General features: G+C 35.5%; 3 protein-coding genes, 1 long non-coding RNA gene and 5 other non-coding genes across 11 annotated transcripts; 2 read left to right on the plus strand and 7 right to left on the minus strand.

Moving 5' to 3' along the window:
- The first annotated feature begins 110 nt into the window (after window positions 1-110).
- LOC117637658 lies at window positions 111-2896 on the plus strand. Its single transcript, XR_004587215.1, has 2 exons — window positions 111-353; window positions 2841-2896. It is a non-coding gene; the product is annotated as an uncharacterized LOC117637658 (long non-coding RNA).
- On the minus strand, window positions 587-658 carry TRNAP-UGG. The gene has a single exon. It is a non-coding gene; the product is annotated as a tRNA-Pro (tRNA).
- Window positions 1032-1103, minus strand: TRNAP-UGG. The gene has a single exon. It is a non-coding gene; the product is annotated as a tRNA-Pro (tRNA).
- TRNAP-UGG lies at window positions 1535-1606 on the minus strand. The gene has a single exon. It is a non-coding gene; the product is annotated as a tRNA-Pro (tRNA).
- TRNAP-UGG lies at window positions 2484-2555 on the minus strand. Its single transcript has one exon. It is a non-coding gene; the product is annotated as a tRNA-Pro (tRNA).
- Window positions 2897-2914: 18 nt separating the features above from the next.
- On the minus strand, window positions 2915-2986 carry TRNAP-UGG. The gene has a single exon. It is a non-coding gene; the product is annotated as a tRNA-Pro (tRNA).
- Window positions 2987-5024: 2038 nt separating this feature from the next.
- LOC117636803 (LIM domain-containing protein WLIM1-like) lies at window positions 5025-7169 on the plus strand. Its single transcript, XM_034371476.1, has 5 exons — window positions 5025-5308; window positions 6055-6151; window positions 6253-6299; window positions 6553-6636; window positions 6724-7169. Exons 1-5 carry the CDS (start codon window positions 5171-5173, stop codon window positions 6934-6936), a joined length of 579 nt encoding a protein of 192 aa, XP_034227367.1. The 5' UTR covers window positions 5025-5170; the 3' UTR covers window positions 6937-7169.
- A 226-nt stretch (window positions 7170-7395) lies between these two features.
- On the minus strand, window positions 7396-16667 carry LOC117636802 (probable DNA double-strand break repair Rad50 ATPase). 3 transcript variants are annotated; one of them, XM_034371474.1, is made up of 18 exons: window positions 16492-16667; window positions 16099-16174; window positions 14834-14927; window positions 14562-14665; window positions 14453-14491; window positions 13944-14027; window positions 13761-13822; window positions 13267-13369; window positions 12663-12803; window positions 11542-11610; window positions 11394-11450; window positions 11052-11315; window positions 10176-10259; window positions 9935-10045; window positions 9386-9456; window positions 8567-8782; window positions 8319-8412; window positions 7396-8134 (listed from the first exon to the last, which is right to left on the minus strand). In XM_034371474.1, the coding sequence occupies exons 3-18, from the start codon at window positions 14919-14921 to the stop codon at window positions 7832-7834; spliced, it is 1890 nt and encodes a 629-aa protein (XP_034227365.1). In that variant the 5' UTR covers window positions 14922-14927; window positions 16099-16174; window positions 16492-16667; the 3' UTR covers window positions 7396-7831. The 3 variants fall into 3 exon arrangements, with proteins under 3 accessions (XP_034227365.1, XP_034227363.1, XP_034227364.1); XM_034371472.1 differs by having other exon boundaries at window positions 14562-14670; XM_034371473.1 differs by lacking the exon at window positions 14453-14491 and having other exon boundaries at window positions 14562-14670.
- Window positions 16668-17437: 770 nt separating this feature from the next.
- On the minus strand, window positions 17438-24597 carry LOC117638212 (telomere repeat-binding factor 1). Its single transcript, XM_034373342.1, has 7 exons — window positions 24340-24597; window positions 23345-23531; window positions 22884-23101; window positions 22716-22800; window positions 21239-21322; window positions 18598-18948; window positions 17438-17981 (listed from the first exon to the last, which is right to left on the minus strand). Exons 2-7 carry the CDS (start codon window positions 23492-23494, stop codon window positions 17967-17969), a joined length of 903 nt encoding a protein of 300 aa, XP_034229233.1. The 5' UTR covers window positions 23495-23531; window positions 24340-24597; the 3' UTR covers window positions 17438-17966.
- Between the last annotated feature and the right edge of the window lie 84 nt (window positions 24598-24681).

Raw genomic sequence — 24681 nt, forward strand, 5'->3', positions numbered from 1 at the left:
TCCCGCTTCACATAGGCGAGAAATTCAAGGCTAAAGAACACCCACGCGGCGCCAAAATATAAAGCAGAGTCCAGAGCCCACAGTGAAATATCAAAGATTCCTTTCGGCTTTAAAGCTCCTTTTCAGCTCAAAACTTCAAAAACCCACCACCCAAAAGAAATTCGAAAATCTCATTCATGTCTTAAATTAAAACTCTGCACAAACTCAAACTGCAGAATCCCAGAATTTTCTTTTCCCTTCTCCTCTGTGTGTTCTTTTTTCTCAATTTTCGGTCAGCCCACCTTTTTTCTTGTGCGTTGAAGTTGATGATGGGAAAGATCAAGACTTCTTTGCAAACTGCAAACTTAGCTCAGGTGAGAAAAAGGTGTCTTATTTGGGTTTCATAATAACAGTTGCTTCTCCTTCATCATGCCTTTTCGTTATTTATTTATTTTTATTTTTTTTGGTGATATTGCAATTAACAAAGTAATTATTTTTTAAAATAGCATAGTTTTAGAGTAATTTGAAGATTGAATCCTCTGTTAGAATTCTGACCCCAAAAAAAATGAATCCTCTGTTAGAAGAAAGATATCGCCGACAAAAAAGAGGGGCATTCCGAGAATCGAACTCGGGACCTCTCGCACCCAAAGCGAGAATCATACCACTAGACCAAATGCCCTCACAATAGCAATGAATACCTGCAAATGCTAATTATCTTTATCTAGGATTGGTTTGCTTACAATTAAGTATTGACAGAAATCTGCATAAGTATTGATAAAATGTTACAAGTGGTCCATTTTGTGAAAGCACCTTTGGACCCGACCTTGTATTAGTGGCATTTCAAGAATTGAAAACTCTTCATCTTTTGCATCAAAATCAAGAGGAGTATGTTGCATAGATCACATTTTGTTGGCTTTAGCTGATTGAGTGATTTCAATAACACATGATTTCAATAAAGTGGTTGAGCAATCATGTAGAAGGATACATTATGCGATTATGTACATGTATTTCTGGCTGAAATGGAACAAGAAGGAAAAAAAATTTGGGCAAAAGGGGCATTCCGAGAATCGAACTCGGGACCTCTCGCACCCAAAGCGAGAATCATACCACTAGACCAAATGCCCTCACAATAGCAATGAATACCTGCAAATGCTAATTATCTTATCTAGGATTGGTTTGCTTACAATTAAGTATTGATAGAAATCTGCATAAGTATTGATAAAATGTTACAAGTGGTCCATTTTGTGAAAGCACCTTTGGACCGAACCTTGTATTAGTGGCAATTCAAGAATTGAAAACTCTTCATCTTTTGTATCAAAATCAAGAGGAGTACGTTGCATAGTTCGCATTTTGTTGTCAGGCAATTGATGTGTACTTGTCAATAACAAGAGCATGTGTTGTATAAATTTCTGTTCATATTCTTGTTGGCTTTAGCTGATTGAGTGATTTCAATAAAGTGTTTGGTTGAGCAATCATGTAGAAGGATACATTGTGCAATTATGTACATGGATTTCTAGGTAAAATGGAACAATAAGAAAAAAAAAATTGGGCAAAAGGGGCATTCCGAGAATCGAACTCGGGACCTCTCGCACCCAAAGCGAGAATCATACCACTAGACCAAATGCCCTCACAATAGCAACGAATACCTGCAAATTCTAATTATCTTTATCTAGGATTGGTTTGCTTACAATTAAGTATTGATAGAAATCTGCATAAGTATTGATAAAATGTTACAAGTGGTCCATTTTGTGAAAGCACCTTTGGACCCAACCTTGTATTAGTGGCATTTCAAGAATTGAAAACTGTTCGGCCCGTTTGGTTCATGGGAAAGGAGGCTTGGGAATGGGAATTCAATTGCTTTCCTATGTTTGGTAAAGTAGGGGGAAAAGTGAAGCCCTCCTTTTAACTTAGGTTTTGTTTTCCCTCCTCAAGGGAAAGTTTGGGAAAATGAGACAACATTCAATGCACAATTTTCATGACTATTTTGTTCCTATGAACAATTTATAATTACAACGTATTTTTAAATGCATTCTTTTTTTATTTGATTTAATATGGGTATAATTGAAAATTTATACAAACTTTGTTTTCCATTCCTACTCAAAACAAATATGGGAAAGGAACAAAGTGAAATCTTCTGGTTACTTTCCCGATATTACTAAACATGGGAAAGGAATCTTTCATTCCCATTCCTTGGAAAATGACATGGGAAATTATTTCCCCTCAAATCCATTCCGTGAACCAAACAGGGCCTTCATTTTTTGCATCAAAATCAAGAGGAGTATGTTGCATAGATCACATTTTGTTGTCAGGCAATTGATGTGTACTTGTCAATAACAAGAGCATGTTGTTGTATAAATTTATGTTCATATTCTTGTTGGCTTTAGCTGATTGAGTGACTTCAATAAAGTGTTTGGTTGAGCAATCATGTAGAAGGATACATTGTGCAATTATGTACATGGATTTCTGGGTAAAATGGAACAATAAGAAAAAAAAATTGGGCAAAAGGGGCATTCCGAGAATCGAACTCGGGACCTCTCGCACCCAAAGCGAGAATCATACCACTAGACCAAATGCCCTCACAATAGCAATGAATACCTGCAAATGCTAATTATCTTTATCTAGGATTGGTTTGCTTACAGTTAAGTATTGATAGAAATCTGCATAAATATTGATAAAATGTTACAAGTGGTCCATTTTGTGAAAGCACCTTTGGACCCTAACCTTGTAGTAGTGGCATTTCAAGAATTGAAAACTCTTCATCTTGCATCAAAATCAAGAGGAGTATGTTGCATAGATCACATTTTGTTGGCTTTAGCTGATTGAGTGATTTCAATGAACTGTTTGGTTGAGCAATGATGTAGAAGGATACATTATGCAATTAGGTACATGGATTTCTGGCTAAAATGGAACAAGAAGGGAAAAAAATTTGGCAAAAGGGGCATTCCGAGAATCGAACTCGGGACCTCTCGCACCCAAAGCGAGAATCATACCACTAGACCAAATGCCCTGTCAATGATATTCATGATGTGCAGTATGTAATTATTTAATATAATATTGGTTTTCTTTTGCCATCCTATTGATCTGGTTTCTTTTCTTTTCTAGTCTACATGTGCCTGTGGATATGGGATCTGACCTTCAATGTAGTTTCTGTAACTGTTACAGTAAAATACATTAATTGTGGTCCACACAAGATGAACTATTTAATCAAAATGTCCTGATTTGTGCATTGAATAAACTTAATATAATATGTTTAACAAGACATTAGGATTTAAATTGCACCTCTACTCCACTCATTTGGGCAGAGGTTCGAAATTTTCAGGCACCCAGTGAATATTTATGTCAATTCCCTCCCCCAATCACATGTACTAAGAAAAAAATATTTAAATTGCAGACATGTTAGGGACAAAGATAATTGGAATTAGCTCCATACTTCAATAAACCTAATCTTTTGACAGAGGTCAGGCCAATTGTTTATGAGTTTAGGCCCATTCCCAATTGCAAGGTTTTTAATTATTTTTTTGGGCATATATATCTCAAAGTTGAACAAGCATGCTTCTAAAAACTAAAAATAAAATAAAATAAGAAACAGAATAAATAAACATGTTCAGCTTACTACCCTTTGGTAAGGAGAAAATCCTTTAAGAGAAGGGGGCACCAAATTATAATTAGGCCAGCTAATGCACAGCTAAATTGTTCACATTGATCATTAACAAGCCTAAAGAAGATATAATCATAATTTATAATTATACATGTTGACCAAAGGAATTATAATTAGGAGGGAAAAAGAAACCTGAACCCAGCTAGGAACTTCATGATGAATTTTGGTAATCGAGAAACCTCAAGGCCCATCATCTTTGAAAAAAGAAAAAAATATCGTGGGTGGTTTTTTTTCTTTTGGGCCAAAGTAAGAGTAGAGGTAAAACTCACACTCACCGGCAAGAATTCTATAATGAGGGCTTTATTTAAGGCACTTAGATGAGATTTCATCTCTTAATTGTTGGATTAAATTGGTTAGTTTGATCAAACGGTGAAGATATAGGACTTTATCTAAGGGCCTTACCCTCATTATAGAATGACTCGACACACGGATATCATGAGAGTTTGAACTCATGATCACTTGAAAGCACTAGCGGACCTAGAAATTTTTTACCAGAGGTGCAATATCTAGTAAGTATGAAAAATAGTTTTTCGGAATAATCATTTTCTCAAGATAATTTTTGGGGGCTTTTATTCTTTACACATCAAATAAGAAAACTTGATTTTATGGGATTTTAGTATGAGTATATATTGACTTAATGAGCTATCATTTTTAGCCTAAATCGTATTTTGCACTAAAATCGAATTTTCAAATTTTGATTTGGTGGGAATTTGATTTTCTAGTATTTTTATTTGAATCTAAATGGGGGGTACTTCCTTATTTACATTATAAACTTAAGTAAATGGAGTAATATAAAAATAAATAAAAGTAAAAGGACAAAGACATTTAAATGTTGAAAATGAAAATAAGGTAATCTGTACACCAGTTGAGCAAAGGCGCAGTTTGAAGCACCTACAATGGTTTCCGGCTAGGGGAGGTGCAACTGTACCTCCTTGTGCCTTACTAGATCCGCCAATGCTTGAAAGCACACCAAAAACTTGGGCCAATCCAACTAACACCCCATTGGCCGTGGGTGATTTACTTATCAGCAATTAGGACAACAGTTTATCTACTATTTTAGTCATCAACATTAACTATTAACTTTTGTGCATGTTTTGGACCCATGATTTTGTTCATGGTATTTGCCAAATTATCATTCATAAAAGCGTGAAATTATAGGAAAATAGTAAATAAAAGCAGATATTATGACAAAAGAAAAAGGCTCGAAAGGATTATATTGATGAAATGGAATTGCTTTAAGTTCGGACAAAATGATTGCCGAATGGCCAGCCATAGCCATCTGTTCATCTATGAATTTTGCTTTCTAGTCACCCGCAATTCTCTCTCAACCACCACTTTTGATCTCCTTCCACTTTCTTCTCTCTAGTTTTCGATAAAGAGGCAGAGGAGTGAAAAACAGAGAGGGATTAAGGGAATTTTATTGTTTTGTTAATTAGGGATAAAAAGGCAAGCTGCTACAGGCTCTCTCTTGGTCTTCATTTTTAAAGGGTTGGTTGGTGGTGAGCTGAGGTTGTGGATTGGAAGCCGTAGGCCATGGCTACCTTTGCAGGCACCACACAAAAGTGCACGGCTTGCGAAAAGACGGTGTACTTGGTCGATAGGTTGGCCGCCGATTCCAGAGTTTACCACAAGGCTTGCTTCCGATGCCACCACTGCACGGGTACCCTCAAGGTATATATATTTCCATGCATGTCAATCTCTCTCTTTCTCTTCATTATATTGCCAATGGATGTATTACGATCATACGTATATTTTTGTTCTTGCTATTTGTACCATCCTAATTAATCATGTCGCACACAATTAAGTTATACTTCTATTAGAGATATGGTACATAAGATCGTCAGTTTGAAATTGGTGAATTGACAAAATTAGAGATATTCAATTTTGTGTGCTTGTTTCATGCATGCACTTGAGGTGTCAATTAGAAATTTTGATCGGTGCATGCGTGTACAACATTTTCATTCTAGAAAAATTTGTAAGGAAAAATGTGTACGTGGAACAATAGCGTTTGGTATCTTATTCAAATAGGGAACTCAAAAACTTTGATCTTTCTTAAAAATAAGGAGTTCTTAAATCTATTTTTAAGATTCAAAAACTTTTTTGGTATGCAACTTGAAAACTGTTTTCAAATCTTAAAAATTTGAGAACTTGTAGGTTGTTAGAAAAAAAAACTGAAAAAACATATCTTTTTTGTTTTTAATAATTGGGGTGTTTTTTAGTTATTTTCGTGTTGAGTTTTTAAAAATAGGACTACTAAACAAGTTTTCTTTGTTTTGTACTCAAATTCTGTTTTTGAGTTTAAAAGGTTGAATTTGAGTTGAATACCAAACAGATTTTTTAGCTTTCTTCAATCCTAATGGTTTTGCTCTGGAAGTAAAGCTCAGTAACATTGTCTTCTCTATTTTCTCCATTTGCAGCTGAGCAACTACTGTTCATTTGAGGGGGTCCTATACTGCAGGCCTCACTATGATCAACTCTTCAAGCGAACCGGCAGCCTGGACAAGAGTTTTGAAGGTAAAAACTCAAATATAATTAACTTGTGAATTCCTTAAAAGCACTATGTAAATAAATAAAAATATTCATTTATTAACTTTTCTTTGTCAATTTTCTTTCAGGGACACCGAAAATCTTGAAGCCGGAGAAATCTTCTACTGATAAAGAGGTAAATGATCTCTCTTTTTAACCCAAGTGAGGTAAAATAAAAAATAAATTCCCAAGTCTCTCATATGGGACTTGTGATATAAGTTGTGAGACCCATATAGGATCTTGTGGAGTTTATATGAATTCATGAATTCTCACTGTGTTGATATAAATTCAAGCACTCTAGAACCCTACAGAAAGTGACTTTTATTGTTTTGAAGATAAATAAATTATAAATGTGATGTGCTAATAAGAACTAAATTGGGCTCTTGCAGAATGGCAACTCAGTCTCAAACTTGTTTGCTGGTACCAGAGAAAAATGTGTGGGCTGTCAGAAGACCGTTTATCCAATTGAGAAGGTAATTAAATTTGAAATTTCACAAAAAGAAACAGCTATTATTTATAAAACTTAAACATCTAGCTAATCTTGATTATTGTCTTCAAAGGTTTCGGTCAATGGGACCCCATACCACAGGAGCTGCTTCAAATGCACACATGGAGGTTGCACCATAAGCCCATCTAATTATATTGCACATGAAGGCAAGCTTTACTGCAAACACCACCACATCCAACTCTTCAAGGAAAAAGGAAATTACAGCCAGCTTGAGAATGAAGGCGAAAAGCATTCCATGACTATGGAGATTGCTGCTGAATCATAATCCACTTGAAAAAAGAAAAACTCCCATGCTTTCTTGCTCTTTATGTGATTTCCACCATTTCTGTAATAGATGTGTCTTATTTTGTTTCTGGCTCTCGTGATATGTCGGTGCTCCAATGTATCATGAGATTTATTGTACTCTGATATGAATGGTTTGTTCTGCGGCTTGTTCCTGCATCTGCTTAATGTACGAGGGTTTTTCTGCAGCACTTTGAAGATTTTCAGTTTCTTCTACTTTTCCCTGTGTTGGGTCACATTTCTGAAAAGTTTTTAAGTCACTAGTGATGTTTATTTATGTTATCATTTGAGGAGGCCAAGAGAAGTCATTTTATATACCAGAATAGCTTTCATGTCACCAACACGACACGTATGATTAACTAATTGGATTACTGATGTAAAACCCCTAAAACGGTAATTTCCCACGGTTACAAATCACCAAGGTGAAGTAACTTCCAGTAAATAGGTTAATATGCAAAAGCACCATTCCAATAAATTAGTATGACAAAGGATTGCATCAGCTTTTGTTTGACAAACTCAACCCAATTAACTTATCAATATACTGTACATGAGCAACACATATATACATCCATGCATGTTCTAAGGGGTTGAAATCCCTAATCACTCCTCGGACAACAGACTTAAAAAACAATCGGTTACAAATGTACAATGACAAGCTACTGCATGAGCCGGTACTCAGCCCTCCTTGACTGAGTTTCATTTTCACCTCTCCTTGTGCTGCAGATATTTTCTACTTCGTAAAGAACCATCGTTATCCCGCTCTCTCTTTATAGCCATTTTCCGAGCACCAATTTCTTCAAAGGTACCAGTTTTGCTTGGCATGCAAGCCATCATCAGGATCCATTACCAAAGTATCTGTAGATCACTTGTCTTCTATCTCAGGAACCGGTTTTGCTCATGTTATCCTTCAATATCTGCGCTGCAAGTATTAGGAGCTCCACCATCTCAAATCCAGCAGCAAAAACAGAATCTATCTTCTCGTGGCTGGTCTCCCCAGAAACACGACCAGGCTCGTTGCTGAGACTATGATCATTGAATTCAACATCTGTGTCTGCTGACCAACTGATTGGTAGAGAGCTTCCAAGTGCAGTCTTCACTAGTTTTGCCTCATAAATAATGTTGTTGACAGTTTCTGATAGGCTAGTAACCATTGTACTTCCAGAAGTTACCGACTCTTTGGCCTACAAAGTAGATTAAGGCAGAAACGCTGAACACATTGACTTCACTATAGATAAATGAATACTGCTAAAACAGCCTAGCTTTTGATGGACAAACATTGTTCCGATGCTAGCAATTGATTACAGAATATTATATAATGAAAGTTCACCATATAACAAAACAAGAACATCTTAACTTCCATCAGACCTTTGAAAGAGATAGACGAAGCCTGTGAACTGTAGTAGTCAAATGCTCCATATTTCCCATGCTTTCCCTAAGTGTTGCAATTTCAATTTTCATTCTGAGAGGACACAAAACAAGAGGTATAAAAAGGAATTTTGATGTCATATCTTATAATGTCAGTGAGTGAAATCAACAGTGATGCATATGCAAGAACCAAGCACCTATAGTGATGCATCATTCAATTCAAATTAAATCGAAATATATTCACAAACCTGGCAAACTCCATGCTACTATTGGACCTCCTGTTGCCCTCAATATTTAGGCCACCTTCAGCTTCAATTCCCCTAGAGTCTGGAGGGCCAACCCAACGGCTCAAATACGTTTTCTTCAACAAGCTCTTTAGCCTTCCATCCCTTTCATGAGTAACTGCTTTTCGATCCCCACTTTCAGCAAGCAAATTTTCTCTATTTGTCACCTGACCAATTCTCCTGCACATTATCATCAGTAGTACTTTCAATAAGTTACTGAAGCAACATATAGGCATTGAAGATAGTATACTCCTTGAAAAAAGAAGATTCGTGATAACATTCTCAATCACCAATCTTAAGATGTTAGGTTCCTTATGTCAGATTCGTAAAGTGTCATATAATCCTACATTTCTCGGTTCAATTTAACATTTGACCCGAACATTCTCTTTTCCCATAAAAGTATCATAACTTCTAAATTGTTCATAAAATCTAGTCAATCATATACTATGGCGAATAATTTCTTAATGAGTATGATTTTACACGACTTATTTAATAAATTCCAATATTTAGTCTCATTTTAGGGGGTTTGTTCAAAGGACCCAGGATATGTTCACAAAATCACTAGGGAGTAAGGGAAAAATTTTGTGGGCGACTCATAAATTGCTAAATCGTCCAGATAAAGTGGGTCTACTACCCAAGTACTAACTCATATGGGCACATCTCAAGCTCCAAAATAATAATTTCCAGAACTAAAGTTTTACTACTTATCGTTTCCAGAAATTAATAGTGACAGAAATAACATCTTTAATGCCAACATTTTAAACATAAAAGAAGAAATCTCACTCTTTAAGCTGGTGATAATCCTGCTTCAATTGTGCGAACTCCATTAGAGCTTTTACCTTTTCGTTGGTAACCTGAACCAAAAAGAATAATTGCACAGTTCATCAATGAACCCAAACAACATTATTATTTTAAGGTAACAACGAAACAGGCAAATAGATCTTTGAACAAAGGCACCAAAAAATTTATGCATATAATGGAATAACAAGGCAAGTGATCCATCAAGGTCACTTACCATCAAAATGCTTACACAATATGCAAAATAATGATACCATCAACAGATAAGGTTTCCTTTTCTTTTCTTGAAGAGAAACAACAAAGACCCTAATCCTAATGTTTCCTTATTATGAAATGGAAGTCAGATATGAGTTGTCAAATTAACATGATAGTTAGAGTTCAATCTGTCATATATGTACGGTTCAGTCTTCCATGTGATAATTTATGACTTAGCAGCAAATCGCATAGACCACCCCCCGAGATAATGGCCGGTTAGGTTTAGTTATATTCAGCGCATAAAAGTAATTCTGACAGACGAGCATTTACAGAAATTACCTGTAGTAAGTTTCTCTGAAGCTCTTCTATTTTTCTTTCAAGAGCGGCATTCACATTTCTGTCCAGTAAATGCCTTTCTTCCTGCTGTGATAAAAGCAATAACGTTGCAACCTGAAAAATATTCATGGTTGAGGAAAAAAAAAAAAAAAGAACAGTAACCACAAATCAGGAGCATTCATGCCAAAGTCTCACGAAAAATAATTATCAGAGATTTTTCCAGTAGGTTAAAGAAAGCAAAAACCTTATCTTGCAATGCCTGTGCAAGGGCTCCAGAGGCATCGTTCCCTCCAACTGCCACAAATTCTGATGAGACAGGGCCAATATTCTGCAACCAATATGGAATATATAAGAAACAAGCAAATGTAGAGCACAGAGCAACTCAGTTTATAAGCACCCTCCGAGCTTCTTTTGCCTACTATTATTCTAACTAGAAAACTGAGTCCACCAGCCACAGATTATATAGCAGAGAGCACTCGCAAAAACTCTAGTGCTTATCTTTGGAATCATTCAGACTAAAAGTCCACAAAGATGTCTGGTGTCAAGCACCATTGATTGTTAGTACCCAGTTTCCTCCAATTGGGTCGGCGTTGCACCGCCTCTCCTCACCCAACAGACAATAATATAACTTGAAGACAACAATATGCATAAAAAGATCAGTGATCTTGCGTGTGAGTCGACGTTAAAGTCGGCCAAAAGTCTACCAGTCCTATCATTTCAGATTCTCCTATTAATATGTTTCTTGCTTCCATTCAGCCTTTTAGTGTTCATCTAAGACAGAATGACACCTTGCTCTAATCAGACTCTAAGTGTCTCTTCTTAAGACCAGTATAATTTCAATTCAAGCACCACCTTCCTATTTTGAAGGAACTCCTGCATCACTGTTCAATAAATAGCTCTACATCATAGTTAATGAATAAACCTAGTGGAGATATATGTTGAAACAACAATATGAAACTATCTCATATTATTCCCAGCTTCCAAGAAACAAACAACTGGATGTTCAAAAGATTACGCAGTAAACTCTACCAATAATATATATATTATTAATGAGAGACAGAGAGAGAGAGAGAGAGAGGAAAACAAGCAAGCATGCAGCAAAAACCAGCTATGAACGAACCTTGGATAACAACTGAGGTTCAGCATCAGCATTTTCATGTACATCTTGGCATTCATTTTTGTCTTGCTTTACATCTCCCAGAGGAGGCCCCACCTTTTGTAGTCTGCCCACATCAATTTGCCTACTCTTTTCCTCTATTGCATCACATATTGATTTGATACTAGCCTTTCCCTCATTAAGTAGATTTATTACATGAACTCTATGCTGAGAATGGTAATGATGCAATTCTGCAATTTCATTCTTTATCATTTTATCTGTAATGATCTGCATGTAAGCCACTCAGAGTTAAAGTACGCAAATAAAACTGATATTGAACCTTTTCTTATTCAAGCATGTACTTACTTTTTTCTTTTCCAATTCACCAACTCTCCTCTTTAAATGATTTTCGATTTCCAAACCCTACATGTCACAAAAAAAATACATTTTTGAAAAATATACAAAGAAATTCAGTGTGCAACACAAAGCTGATGGTACAAAGCAAGTTCCTTACCACTTGTAGCCTGTTTCGAAGATTATCTACAGAGTTCCTCATCCTCTCAAGCTCTTCCTCTAATGCACTCTGTCTGAGGATAAGTTACTCAAGTTGCATACAGGACATACAATCTTAATCTAGTTACTTTGACAAAAGTTTTAAATAGATTAATTCAATCTGGAAACTAAAACAGAAGGGCAACGTCCTATTTTGATTCACAAGATGCACAGAGAGAGCATAGTCAATCTATACTACTTTTCTAATCTATGGATTGATTATGTTTTTATGGATTGCCAAGTATTGATATACTCATTCTTATGTTTTATGTGACAAAACAAACTAGAAGATCAACCTGAAAGTTAGCAACAAAAATGAGAGATATACATGTGTCCCATAATCAGGAATCATGTGAATCACAAGTTGAGAAGTGAGCTTTCAATTCGATTTAAATATAACCCACAACTTGTGTGAGTAGTTCAACCCAAAGGGGAAGGCCCTAATCTATATTAAAGTTGAGATACAACTAACAGTCTTCTAACAAGAAAAGGAGTGTGCATTGACAAAGTATGCCTTGATAACTCAACTTCAATCTTGTATTCCCAATATCAACATGCTGGACTGTCATTCAACTACAGAGAGTGGCCTATTTGTATATGTCTAAATAATGATTCCACAAGTACAACAAAAATATCAATTATATAAGTAAAGAACATACTGCCCCCACTTGATGAAGAAATAGCAACGAACACTACTAACAAAACAGAAAGTAAATAATTAGACTAGTTACTAGTTTTGGGTGTATGCATTAAATAGGAATGTAGACCACAATTTCCATCATGACTGCTCACAGATTAGTTGTTTTAAGATGCCTATGTGTTTCCCTTCCCTTCTTGTTTTCAAGGCCCTCAGCAAAGAGATGTCTGATGTTTGGTAATTCTTACGTTACTCCTTTTGATCTACTGTCTCCACTCGCTCAAACTCAGGTTAGAAAGTAACGAGTCTGTGTTGACTAATAGTTTAACCTCAGGTTATATCAAATTTACAACGAGTGTGTGTTGACTACTAGTTCAACCTCAGATTATATCAAATTTACACCTTCATGATGATAAAAATGAAAACCGAAGATTATGAAAACTTACAATATATTTAGATGTTGAAGCATCATTGAAACTCCACCATTCTGCAGGATCATGCAAAAGGCATGCACATTTACTGTCCCAACTAGTATCCTGAAATCCCTCGGGAGAATGCTGCCTGATCTCATAAAACTTATCAATTACCTGTTATGAACATAATATCTACTATGAGAAAATAGGAAATAGGAAAAGTCGAAATTGGGAGTACCACTCAACAGAAATGCACTATGCAACAGAGAAACTAATTTGAAGAAACAACTTTAATATAAGTTCTAGCTATACCTTGAGCATATTTAAATCTCTAAATAAGCATGAAATATGATCTCTAACTACGAATTTTGAGAGGAAAGATATCTTGCTGATTCTTTGGGACTGAAAGTACAACTAAATGTTAATATCTAATTTTTCAGGTCACGTCATACGAGCATGCATCAGATGTTGCTTACTTAAGACTACTTGTAGTAACACACATTTATAAAATCACCATGTGTCGTACTATTCCAGTTTTTTTGGGTTGCTATCAACAAAGAGAATATTATCGATACATGGGTAACATGAGAGAGAGAGAGAGAGAGAGAGAGAGAGAGAGAGGGAACCAAGGGATCACCTTCTTGAAACTTTCATTATGCTCCTCTTGCATTGCTAAATCAGTTTGCAGTTTATCATTAAGTTTTTTCTTTTCAGAACAATCTGCAGCAAGCTCTTCTAACCTGTACACAAATGAGATGCACCTCATCTTGAAAGAACTATTGCATTCACTTGCATTATAGTATCATCTTCGCTTTATAGGATGCTAAAAACAGCATGACAACTGAAAGAAAATAATGAAAATGCCTAATCACAAGTTCCTAAAGTGACAAGTAGATGCCCGAAATTCAGGGAACAGACAGCCAAACATAACTTTGGAAAGAAAGAAAAAGTACAGCATTTCTATGAGAGATTTTTTTTTTTTTCTTTTTTTTTCATGAGTGCGTGTGGCGTTAACACTGGACTGTTTGTTGAACCTTCAAACAAAAGATCCACATCAGCTCAGTTCAACTTTTTATTTTGTAAAATTAGTGCTTATAATCAATTCTCCATTCATGAAAGGATGATAGATACCTCTCCTCTATATCGCATAGTTTCTTTGACATAAACTCCTCTTTCTCCCTAGCCTTCTCAGCCTGTGATAAGAAATGTAACATCTTAAAAACTTCTAATTTTTTTAATATTCCATGCAGGAAATCACTTAATTAGTGTTATACATGTAGAAAATAAGCTTAAAAAAATGGTGGTTGCCATAACCTCCATTATTGAATGATCTCGTTCAGCAAAAGCTGCAGCTACACAGCCCTGGAAAAACTTAAGCTGCTTCTCTGCTTCCACATTCTGGGCAAGAAATTCAACAAATCAGACCCAAAAATACAACAAAGAAAGTAATTTGCATTAAATTTCATTATAAATAAGAAACTACTCTTATTTCTCTGAAATATTCTGCTAGATATTGGGATGCAAAAGAGGATGCCATCATCATTTAATTTCTTCTTTAGATAAGAAAAGAAAGCCAGCGTTGCTCTCCTGTACATTACTGTTCTTGTTGTTGTTTGAACTTTTTTTAACTTTCATCTTTACCAAATTTGATTAAATTGGATAGCGAATGCAGATGTTTGGTTACATTACAATGCAAAGTCTAGCTAAAGGAGTAAGGAAGGTAGGGGGTGGGAAGGAGGGAGTGGGAGGGGACGGTAAGAGAGAGAGACAGAGAGAGACAGAGAGACAGAGACAGAGAGACAGAGAGACAGAGAGATAGAGACCTTTGCCACCTCTGCACTATGAAGATCAGCCAACTGGCCCTGGAGGTACAAAGCACATGTATCAGCTTCCATAAGCAGTTACACAAGTGAAGAAAGTTAAAGTACTCACTTTGATTCTGTAAGTCTCTGAAAGCTCCTCTTGAAGATTCACATTATCTCTAGTGCAAGCAGCTAGCTTCTTTTTCAAGTTTTCAATCTCCTGCTCCAAGCCAGCTGTCCTAATAGGCATTAAATTTTAACGCAAAACATATTTAATGTTTTCTTGATAATACCACCCCACGGGCCATGGGTGACAAATTTCCCTTTCCCGCCTGTCAATAAAAAGAAGAGGAAAATGCAAGGGAAAAGAACTGGATCGTATTGGCTAGGTAGGAATTATACCTTTGAAAATGCATCTTAGTAGCCACAACAAGGTAGCTTGGTCCAGCTTGTTGCATACACAACTGTTCAATGTCTTTGCGTAATTCATCACGCTCTGAAAAACATTATAATCCACATATTTTATCTTACATGTGAGTATAGAGTTGACACTGGCATACAACTCAAGGTCACAAACTGAACAGCATTGTTTACAGAAGCACAATTATATACTTGACGTGCAGCATTGCCATCTTCCAAGAGTTGACAAGTCTTATATTTTGCAAAATATTTTTTTTTTTTTTTTTCTAAACAGCATTGTTTACAGAAGCACAATTATATACTTGACGTGCAGCATTGCCATCTTCCAAGAGTTGACAAGTCTTATATTTTGCAAAATATTTTTTTTTTCCAAAGTACATGCCAAAGAAAGAAAGAGAATGTATAAAAGCAGGTTTCAGACTGGGTTTTGAGAAGATTATGCAACTAGCTACTACTGCTTGGTTGTATCTTGGCAGTCAAGGTGCACCCAATACAAGTCAACAATGATTGAAAACGTAACAGATTTCCTGTTATACATTGCATCACTCTAAAGTTGACAATTAAAGTGCTCGGTTAAAAGTAAGAGAAAGAAGATACACATGATATGCCTAGAAATCAGGAAAACAGGGGCAGAGAGAGATTATTCTTTCCACTTCATCGTATTAGCTATAATACTCCAGTTGGTAAATCAATTTCTTCAAGTTTCGAAAAGGGAATTATGGAAGTGATGAGACACCCTGCTTTCTTTTTCATTACATTGAAACCTTAATAGACTATAAACTAATCCCTTCAGCCAAATTGTAGTTTTCTTACAAAAATCACTTAATATCCCCAGATTTCGTTTCATGCAATGTTTTTAGTGAAACAACCAAGTTGTCTGCTTCCAAAGTCGTACTAGTATTACCGTGAACCTGCACATGCTTGTATCAAACACCAAGACTGACATCCCAAACTTGTAACTTTGACATGGTTATGTTTTCAGAAGCCTATTCAAAGATGTAAGGAGGCTTCTTGCTACCAGAACCAGCAACACACCAAACCTGCCATCCTGACCAAGCTAAACAGCTTTCGGTCCGATCCGTCATCCTTTTAACACACTTCAAGATGAACCTAACACTCATCTAATACCTACAACATCAACTCCCTAAAACCCATACTTATGCTTCTTTCACGTCACTAAATTTACAAAACCAATTTTGAATTTTGCTCAATATATTGAAATTGGGGACCCAATAAATAGCACATACCTTGCTCCAGCTGATGAATGCGAGCCATCAAGGACTCCTTGTCGCTTGAATTTTCATCCATTGTCTTAAACAGAAACTGGGTCACAAAGTAAAACCCATTAACACCAAGCAACAGAATTCAACATAATCAAACAATTCGCACACTTCCTCCTTTCAGATTGAGGCCATTCGCAGGATATATGATTCCAAAGTAGAAACGACTACGTTTCACAAGTTAGGTTTTGCAGAACCAGAGTTCAACAAAATTAATGACAAAGCTCCATAATTTCATTTATATTATCACTTCCATCATAAAACAAACATTTAAAATTGAAGGGTGTAGGTTTTTGGGTTGACAAAGAAACGGGATAAAAGAATTTAATTTAGTAAAAAACTATTTTTCTTTTCGTTTACCTGAAAATGGTTATAGGAACGACGAGAACAACTTCAGACAGAAATCAGAATCAGGTTCAACAAGAGAAAGAAGTTTGCTTTGCTAGCTTGCTGCAAGAAACTCCGAATTGTTCCTATTGCCTGGAAGCCTGGAAGCTAACTGGGCGAAGGGGGCGGTTGTTTTTTTTTTTTTTTTAATTTTTAATTTTTTAAGCTGTTGTGTAGTTTTTTTCCTTCTTGTATATGTATTTTAAATTTTAGTTTATTTTTAGGATTTCATCATAAAAAAGAATTAAGTATAAAATTAATAATTCTTTTTTTGAATTAATTTGCACCTTTTGCTACCTTTTATGGAGAAATAACCAGAGTGCCTGATAAAAAATAAATTAATTAACCAAAGTGCCTTTTTGTACAAAGAGGATCAAAAGAGGTAAAATTTCCAACACTAAAAACTTGGACATGAAAATCCAATCCGGGAAAAAAAACATTAAAAACTTGGATATGAAAGGATAAGTAAATTATTATCCATTTAAACATTTTAAAAAAAAATTGTTCTTGTCTTTTTAGGGAAAAAAAAAAAAAGATAACTAATGTTTATTCTTGGCCTGGAAAAAGAAAGAAAAAACTCATGGGGATGGTCGATATATTGTTGCTGTTGTGCTTGTAAAGGAGAAAGACTCCCGTGGGCTTTTTAAGGAAGCAAAAGCATTTGGAATTTTTTTATGAAAATTTCAATATTTTTATAATAAAAGCGTTTTTCCAAACGAGCCCTCAGTCACGCGGGGAAATTTTGCACTTTTAACCCTGTCAAATGTTTTATAGGTATCACAAGGAAAAAATGGCTTACCATTTCTATATTTTGTTGTTGAGAAGAAAATTTCATAAAACTATTTTTTCCTTTCCGCTCAACAGAATCTTAAATTTGAATCTCCCCTCCGCCATTGATAAAAAATAAATACAGGGTCGGTAAAATAAATGCCATATATATTCCAAGTTCCAACTGTCCATTTCCGGCAGACACAATTTACATAGAAGCTCAAAACGAAGGGGGCAAAACTGTCATTGGGTCAAAGTGAACAGTTTGATCCAAAGCATATACATGTTGCTGTATAAATTAACTAACTCAACTAATGACAGCTACCTCCACTTCTATCTTGAAGGCCCAGAAAAACAAATCAAAATAAGACAATTACAAAACATACATCCAGTTAAAACTAAAAACTTTTCTATCCCGCTATGAGTTCTAGTTTCTGCATTTGAAATTTCTAAAAGGAAATGAACTACAACCAAGAACCAGATGGGGTCTCAATACTTACTGTCTACAATGAAGCTAATCAACATACAAACTAAGAATCCACCTGTGTCGACCAGTTGAGGCGAATTTGGAATCTATCTCGCACTGCCAAAACGGCCTTGACATAATCTACAAATTACAATAAAACAATGTGTCGATCCCGAGAAACTTCTGGTTCATAGCTATAGCCTTTTCTGAACAATCAAGGTCGATTCATCTGCAGCACATGTTTACAGGAAAAATTAGATTAAATTCAAAAGCTTCATAGTGTGTGTGTGTGTGTGTGTGTGTGTGTGAGAGAGAGAGAGAGAGAGAGAGAGAGAGAAATGGCAGTTAGGTATGTGTGACCTCATTATATTGGTTAAACTAAAAATTATTGCCCAACTAGACTCAAAGCCAGATATACCCCCAACTACTTTTATAAGGACATTTACACTTCTCTTATCAAACAACAAAGTTCAAATGCGCGCATATTAGAATTTAGAAGCGTCCACAAACACATGTTATGTGTGCAACGTGGTTGGAGTTCAGGTAGGAAGAGAGAGGTTTTGTGCAGGGAAGGAGACTGAATTGGTTGAGAAAGAGATACTGAGTAGAAGTTGAACTGAAAAACTAAGGTAATGTATAATCATCATATTTGTTTAACAACAAAGGGGATTTCTTCTTTTTTTTGGAAGAAACAAAGGGGATTTCTTCAATAATAGTATAGAATACACACACAGAGAATTACAATTGTGAGACTAGTCATTGTCGTTTTGCCAGAAGTAAGCACTTCAACTCAAGCCAAGACAATAAATTCACTGTAAAAAGATAACATACTATATGAACTTTACCATCTTCGCGGAATTTCTTCCTTTTAGTGTCTTCATTGCTGCTTCTGCAAACGCCTGTGCCGCATCAGCATCAGCTTCTGCAGCCTCAGCTTCCCGAGCTGCCTCCTCAGCTTCTGCAATGGCAGCTTCGGCTTCTTCAACTGCTCGAGCAGCAGCTGCAGCAGCCTCTCGTGGGGTCATCGTCCTCATCTTTGCAAGCTCTAAATCAATCTGCGCTTTCATAAGCATGGTGGCATCATCCTTATCGAATTTTGGAGAAACCATCTGTCTTCCCTCGAAGGGATACATTGAGGAATTTCTTCTTTTTTCAGAAAACGCTGGAGTAGGTGCAATCCTGTATCTGCGTTTTACCTGTGAAAACAAAAAAAAAAATACTAGAAATTAAATCAAACTCGAATCAGCCAAGCCCCTATATTGAACATAACCAACAGAAAATATGCCAACCACATTCGATTCCAGGTGTATGATGAGTTTATGTAAACCCAGGGCAACATCTCTTAAGGAATATCATGTTATAACTAGTGTTCTTTATTTATTTTAATTAAAGAAAATCCCAATTGAAACACACGAACAAAATAATATTGTAGACTAAGTAAATCAGATATCATCCAAGTACCAGTAAGTATTAAATATAATAATATCCATGATATTACTCTTTCTAGCAAGAATGAATATTAGACACAATATTTTTGGATCGTCATCAAAAACTTCCATACTTTTAGATCGTCCATATTTCCATCAAGATCCATATTCAATATGAGATATGACCATATATAAATCATATTTATAACTGATAAGCAAAAAGTGGCATTACTTTTCCATTTTTGTCCAATGATGCCTAAACAATGCGATCAAATAACAAATCATTGACAAACTCTCTTGAAGCTATGTTTCATAAATCATGTCTTAACACCTTCATTTACTTATCTAAAAGTTGGTCTAATATCCTCTCTCAAAAATAGGTAGATATACTCGGCATGGCACACATCCGATGATTTTAATAAAGCTTTAATATGGAATGAATTAAAATTTTACAACAAATTCAATCACCCATATATATATCATCAGCACATTCAAAGCTTGGGGAACAATAAGCCATCAAAGGAAAGCTGCTTCTTTTTGGTTTATCTGTACTATATCTAAGAAAAACTAAGGTACAAACTCCGTCAGTACACCACTACCAAGAAAAAATAAACCAAGTCTGGATTGCCAACATTCAAAAATGGATCACTAAAGAAAGAAATAATAAATATAGGAATAAAACAATGATATCAGAATCCAACATGAATATATTAAGCCCTCGTGGAACCAACATCATGGAAGCACTACAGAAACGCTGAGATCGAACTGAAATCCTTATCATGAAAACCTAAACCCTAATTACAGTTTAACAAAAGGGGGAAAAATTGGAGTAGGCAATATAAGGAAAGAGAGAGTGGAATGTAGGGAAAAGCAAAATACCGACTTGAATCTCTTCGACCATCACCTCAAAGCAAGAGCTTTGTGTTCTCTCTCAGGCTTAGTTTTTCGGCCTTGTCCCCAAATTGAACAATGAAAACACGAAGGGGAGGGGGGACAACTACGTAAAAAGAGGAAAAATGGACCGGGAAAAGCAGGACAATAAAGGAGAGATAACATTCCAGTTTAAATTGCTATCTGTTGACTCAAAAAGTAAAGTAATTGATCCAAGGTGTCTAGATAGCGATTTAATCAGATATAGAAAAAGTCCAAAAGATTAGTGGAAACTAGAACACGTAAAACTATTTTTCTTGATTTTTGAAAGGAAAAATAGAAGAAGAAGAATATAGGAACCCCACACCCACAAAAACGGAGTTCAACTCTCTACACCATTAGGAGTTGAAGCAGACAACCTGAACCGAGGGGCAAAGGTACTACTGTACTACATGAGCCATAAAAGTTTTAGAAGTTGCACTTTATCATGTGCCCAAACAGATTGGTTAAAGAAAGATAAAATCTAGGATGACTGCAATACTGTTTAAATATTTGATCCTCTAAACCTCATTAATTAATTCCGACAATCACCTTTAAGGAAATTTCAACCAGAACAACTACTCATTAATTAAAATTGGGTTCCTTTCTTTCATGTAGAGAGTAAATGGACATAGCTCTTAATATTATTAAAATAATACAAATTATTATTATCATGTGGGGCCTATTAGCTCCAATGGTAGTGAGAATTTACTCCTGCAACCAAGGACCTTCCATCCCCCTTTGGCCTCATTAATATTATTATTGTTCTTCTTATTCTTATTAACCAGAACTTTATAGTAGTCCACAACCACAACCAAGGCCAACCATCCCGTTCCAAAGAATAAATTACAGTTTAACCAAATACACAATTGGTTAAAAGTGTTCTATAATGCAAAGTATGCAGAAAGCATTCGCACATTCCAGTATGATGATAAACCTTGGGAAACCTAATTTTTTTTATGCATGAGGCAATTTTATCCATTTTAGTCCCACTTGTTTGTAAGTTCATAAAAATGGCAAGTACATGCACATTAAGAAGTCATTAATTATTCATTTCACAAAAACCAAATAATCTAACACCAATAAAAATCATAAAGGCTATATATACAGGTCATTTTTTTGAGATTATTAGACTACATAATATATTTACCTTAATCAGTTTACGGCTTGACGTCAAGTATTTTAATTTCGCAGACAATAGCCTCTTGAAGTCTGGAGGAGCCCAATATTGTTCCTACCAAACCAAAACTCTCAGGGTGAGCAGATAACCAAATAATAGCTAGAAAATAATGCTAGCATATTATAGAACTCTAAAGCATTAAAATAACAAATAAGAACTATTAGATATACCCAATGTACGGACAGTAGGTACATAGCATGATTATTGATGAGATGAAATTAATTAATGATCTTATTCAGCCGTATTTAGAAAATTATGATTAAAAACCTATTCGATTTCACATACCATATAATTGGATTGTATAACCTTGGGATGATACGCAATTACATATCAGTGAACCCAGAGATAACGTTACTGATTCAGTGTCGTAAAAAGTCAACTTGCATTTTTGTTTAGGAGGGGGAGGGGGTTTGCAATGCACTGGCATAAACTCCTTTTCATAACCACGTCTTTAAAAGGCTAGGCTATTATACGGGGGGTTTACATTACAAATTACATTAGCCTATGGCTATAAGATGAAATTGAACATTCATAATTGTTATAAGGAGGCTTGAAAGACATGTTCCCTGCGTAAGAAATCATTTCTGGTGGATAGGGTGTCTTCTTGTAGGGATTAACCAGCAGACCAACCACTATTTAAATTTTTGTTCTTCTCAATTTCTTTAAATATTGGAACCCAAGAGAGCATGGCAATGCCAATTCCATAATGTTGCATAGGCTTATCAATGAAAATAGAATGCCCACTTGTCTTGAACCATGATATGACTGAAAACTGTCAATCTCCAAAACCAATCAATCAATGGCTATTCGGGTTAAATTACATTCACCATTCAATACTTTTTTCTAGAATCCCTCAAAGGAAAAAAAGGAGAAAAATATCCTCAAGGAATCACAAAGAACATACAAAGAATGAAAGAATAAAAAACAAAGCGTAATGGAAACAATTTAAAGCTAAATGTCCGCACCCCAAAAAGTTATGTGTTTAATCAAGGATGTCTGTATATTTTAGAGCCTCCCCTGCAAGGGACAATGAAGAGCAGATTCCAGGGCATTATCTTCTTAATATATATATTCCTTCTTTTTCTTTTTAACTACTGCGGCTAGTAATTGTTTTTTATGGAACCCTGATCCTTTCTAGAACAGCAGTGAGGATGGCATATATGCCAAAAGCCCCCTATGAGCGAAAATGCAACTTGAACTCAAGTAATAAAAACAAAATACACTAAACTCCTTTAAAATGATTCACTATGAAAACCTTAGCTGACTGAGCACACTGAAACACATCACTGTCATCTCAACCTCTCACTTATGTTGTGAAGTTTTTCAACTTCATGAAATATTTATACAGTCAATCAATTGTATGACAGGATTGAAGTGGAATGTGTCATAGAAATAGCAAGCCAATTCAAAATACCACAGATTTTGTTTGTTGGACATAGAAGGCTACCTCTATATATGCTGCAATAGCCGTTTTATTAGAACCACCAGGCTCCTTCAAGCTAGTTATAGCTTCCGTGATAAGATTGTCCAGCCTACAAGCATGAACAAAAATTAACTCTCAAACATACCGCATAGTTTAAAAAGAAAAACACGAAATACAATAAAACTGTCTAACCTCACAATGGATCTTTTTGGACCAGAAGTTTGCTGTGTATCACTGGAAAATGCAATAGGCTTAGCATCCATGACATCTTCATCGCTTTGAACAACAGTACTGAGAGCCATAGAGTTTTCTTCCTGTTTAGGGACCGGATGCATTCTTCTAACTGCTGTCTTAGCCTTCTCTCGGGAGCCCCATCCATTTGCCATGACACTCATATTTCTCCACTTATCCTATCCACCATCAAAACAAAAAAATTATAAACTATTTACTGAAGCATAGTCTAGCAAAACCGTCAATTTTAATAATCTATAAAGAATTGATCAGAGTATCGCCAAACCTCATATCTGACATCATGAATACTATAAATGCACTGGCTAAACCTATTGATGGTTAGGGCGAAATTTCGAACTTGGAACAAGCATGATGAAATTAACGATACTTCTTAACAAGTAGTAGTGTTAAAAGAACCCTACCTTAAGATCTACATTTGAACGAGAATACAGGACGCCGCTATATTCTGGATCTTTAAGTATGGTTCGCCACTTTCCTGCCCCATGTTTAACAACTCCAGCTTTAAGGGCTGCTTCTTCTTCTGCTGTCCATTTCTGCTTTGGAGCACCCATAAAGAGTAGAACAAAAAAACTCCACCAGAGAATCAATCTGCAGATTAGTGGTCTAGATTAGAATGTGCACTCGAAGACAAACTTCAAACATTAACAAATTATTAAAACTAACAAAAAAACAACACTCAACATTTATAATCAAAACTGAAAATCAATGTAAAATTCTATTGAGACTAAGATAACTGAACAAAAAAATTCAGCTACTGAGTTTTGCAAAACATAGTTTGCATAAGGATCTAGATTTGAAATGCAACAATTTGAAATTGTGTGAAGAAATATAAAACAAAGAAGGAGTTTCATCCATTGTTCTACCTTCAGTTTCTTTTTCCTTTTGTTCAATTTCATATAACTGGATTCATTATGAGCTGTTTTAAGATCACAGGGATGTCCTATAAGACTCTTTTATTGACAATTAGCATCTATTTTACTCTCAGTTCAGTAAAGTTTACCTCAACTCGGCCGTACTCAAATATGCAAACAACAGTTATCTATAATTTTCGAAAATGAAAACAATAATTTTATAATTTAATTGCGTAATATCATCATGAAAAAACCGAATCCTTCTTGCATAATTCAAAAAAGATAAAACCCAACCCAACCCAACCCAACCCTAAAATCTTCCACTGGGAAAATTTAATGGCTGAACCTGAAACTCCATTTCATACAACCCAGTAACCCTAAAATCCCTAACAATTAATAACCAAAAGGGAAATCCAATACAATTCCATTTCCCTGTAAAATATTTATAAAAATGCTCAAATCACCTCGAATTTCATAAATGCATAAAACAAAGAGTCGTAATTAAACGAAATTTAAAAAAAAGTAATCAGGAAAAGGAAAATTACCAGATAAGCCAAAATGACTGTGAATGATTTAAAATTTCTTCGTCGTCGAGGTCTATTTTTATCGGGTTTTCATTTAATTTTGATTTGCGGTTTTTTTTTTAAAAAAATTTGGTGTTTTGGGCTCTGAGATTTGAAATTCAGTTCGAGGTCGGGGAAGGTGAAGGCATGGTTGCCCTCTGGCGCTCTCTCCTGTCCACCTGGGATTTTTTGCGGGTCGACACGAAAAATCTGTTTCAGGCCTTGCTGGCCAAAAGTAACATTGAATTTCCGTTCAACTTGACTATCCTGGTGACATGTATTACAAGGGTACACGCATGTGGGGTCCAGAGAGGTTTGCCTGTT

Source organism: Prunus dulcis, chromosome 8 (assembly GCF_902201215.1).
Source record: "Prunus dulcis chromosome 8, ALMONDv2, whole genome shotgun sequence".
Classification (NCBI taxonomy): Eukaryota; Viridiplantae; Streptophyta; class Magnoliopsida; order Rosales; family Rosaceae; genus Prunus; species Prunus dulcis.

What these genes read in the sequence shown, in the direction of transcription:
- LOC117636802 (XM_034371472.1), bottom strand. Translation starts at nt 16,159, where the DNA reads ATGGATGAAAATTCAAGCGACAAGGAGTCCTTGATGGCTCGCATTCAT. An exon ending in CTATGCGATATAGAGGAGAG is followed by an intron (nt 13,370 to 13,760) that starts GTATCTATCATC and finishes ATTTGTGTACAG; the next exon opens with GTTAGAAGAGCTTGCTGCAG. An exon ending in TTCAGAGAAACTTACTACAG is followed by an intron (nt 9,457 to 9,934) that starts GTAATTTCTGTA and finishes TTTTTGGTTCAG; the next exon opens with GTTACCAACGAAAAGGTAAA.
- LOC117636803 (XM_034371476.1), top strand. Translation starts at nt 5,171, where the DNA reads ATGGCTACCTTTGCAGGCACCACACAAAAGTGCACGGCTTGCGAAAAG. An exon ending in CCTGGACAAGAGTTTTGAAG is followed by an intron (nt 6,152 to 6,252) that starts GTAAAAACTCAA and finishes ATTTTCTTTCAG; the next exon opens with GGACACCGAAAATCTTGAAG. An exon ending in AATCTTCTACTGATAAAGAG is followed by an intron (nt 6,300 to 6,552) that starts GTAAATGATCTC and finishes GGGCTCTTGCAG; the next exon opens with AATGGCAACTCAGTCTCAAA.
- LOC117638212 (XM_034373342.1), bottom strand. Translation starts at nt 23,494, where the DNA reads ATGGGTGCTCCAAAGCAGAAATGGACAGCAGAAGAAGAAGCAGCCCTT. An exon ending in CCAAAAAGATCCATTGTGAG is followed by an intron (nt 22,801 to 22,883) that starts GTTAGACAGTTT and finishes TCATGCTTGTAG; the next exon opens with GCTGGACAATCTTATCACGG. An exon ending in CTATTGCAGCATATATAGAG is followed by an intron (nt 21,323 to 22,715) that starts GTAGCCTTCTAT and finishes TTGGTTTGGTAG; the next exon opens with GAACAATATTGGGCTCCTCC.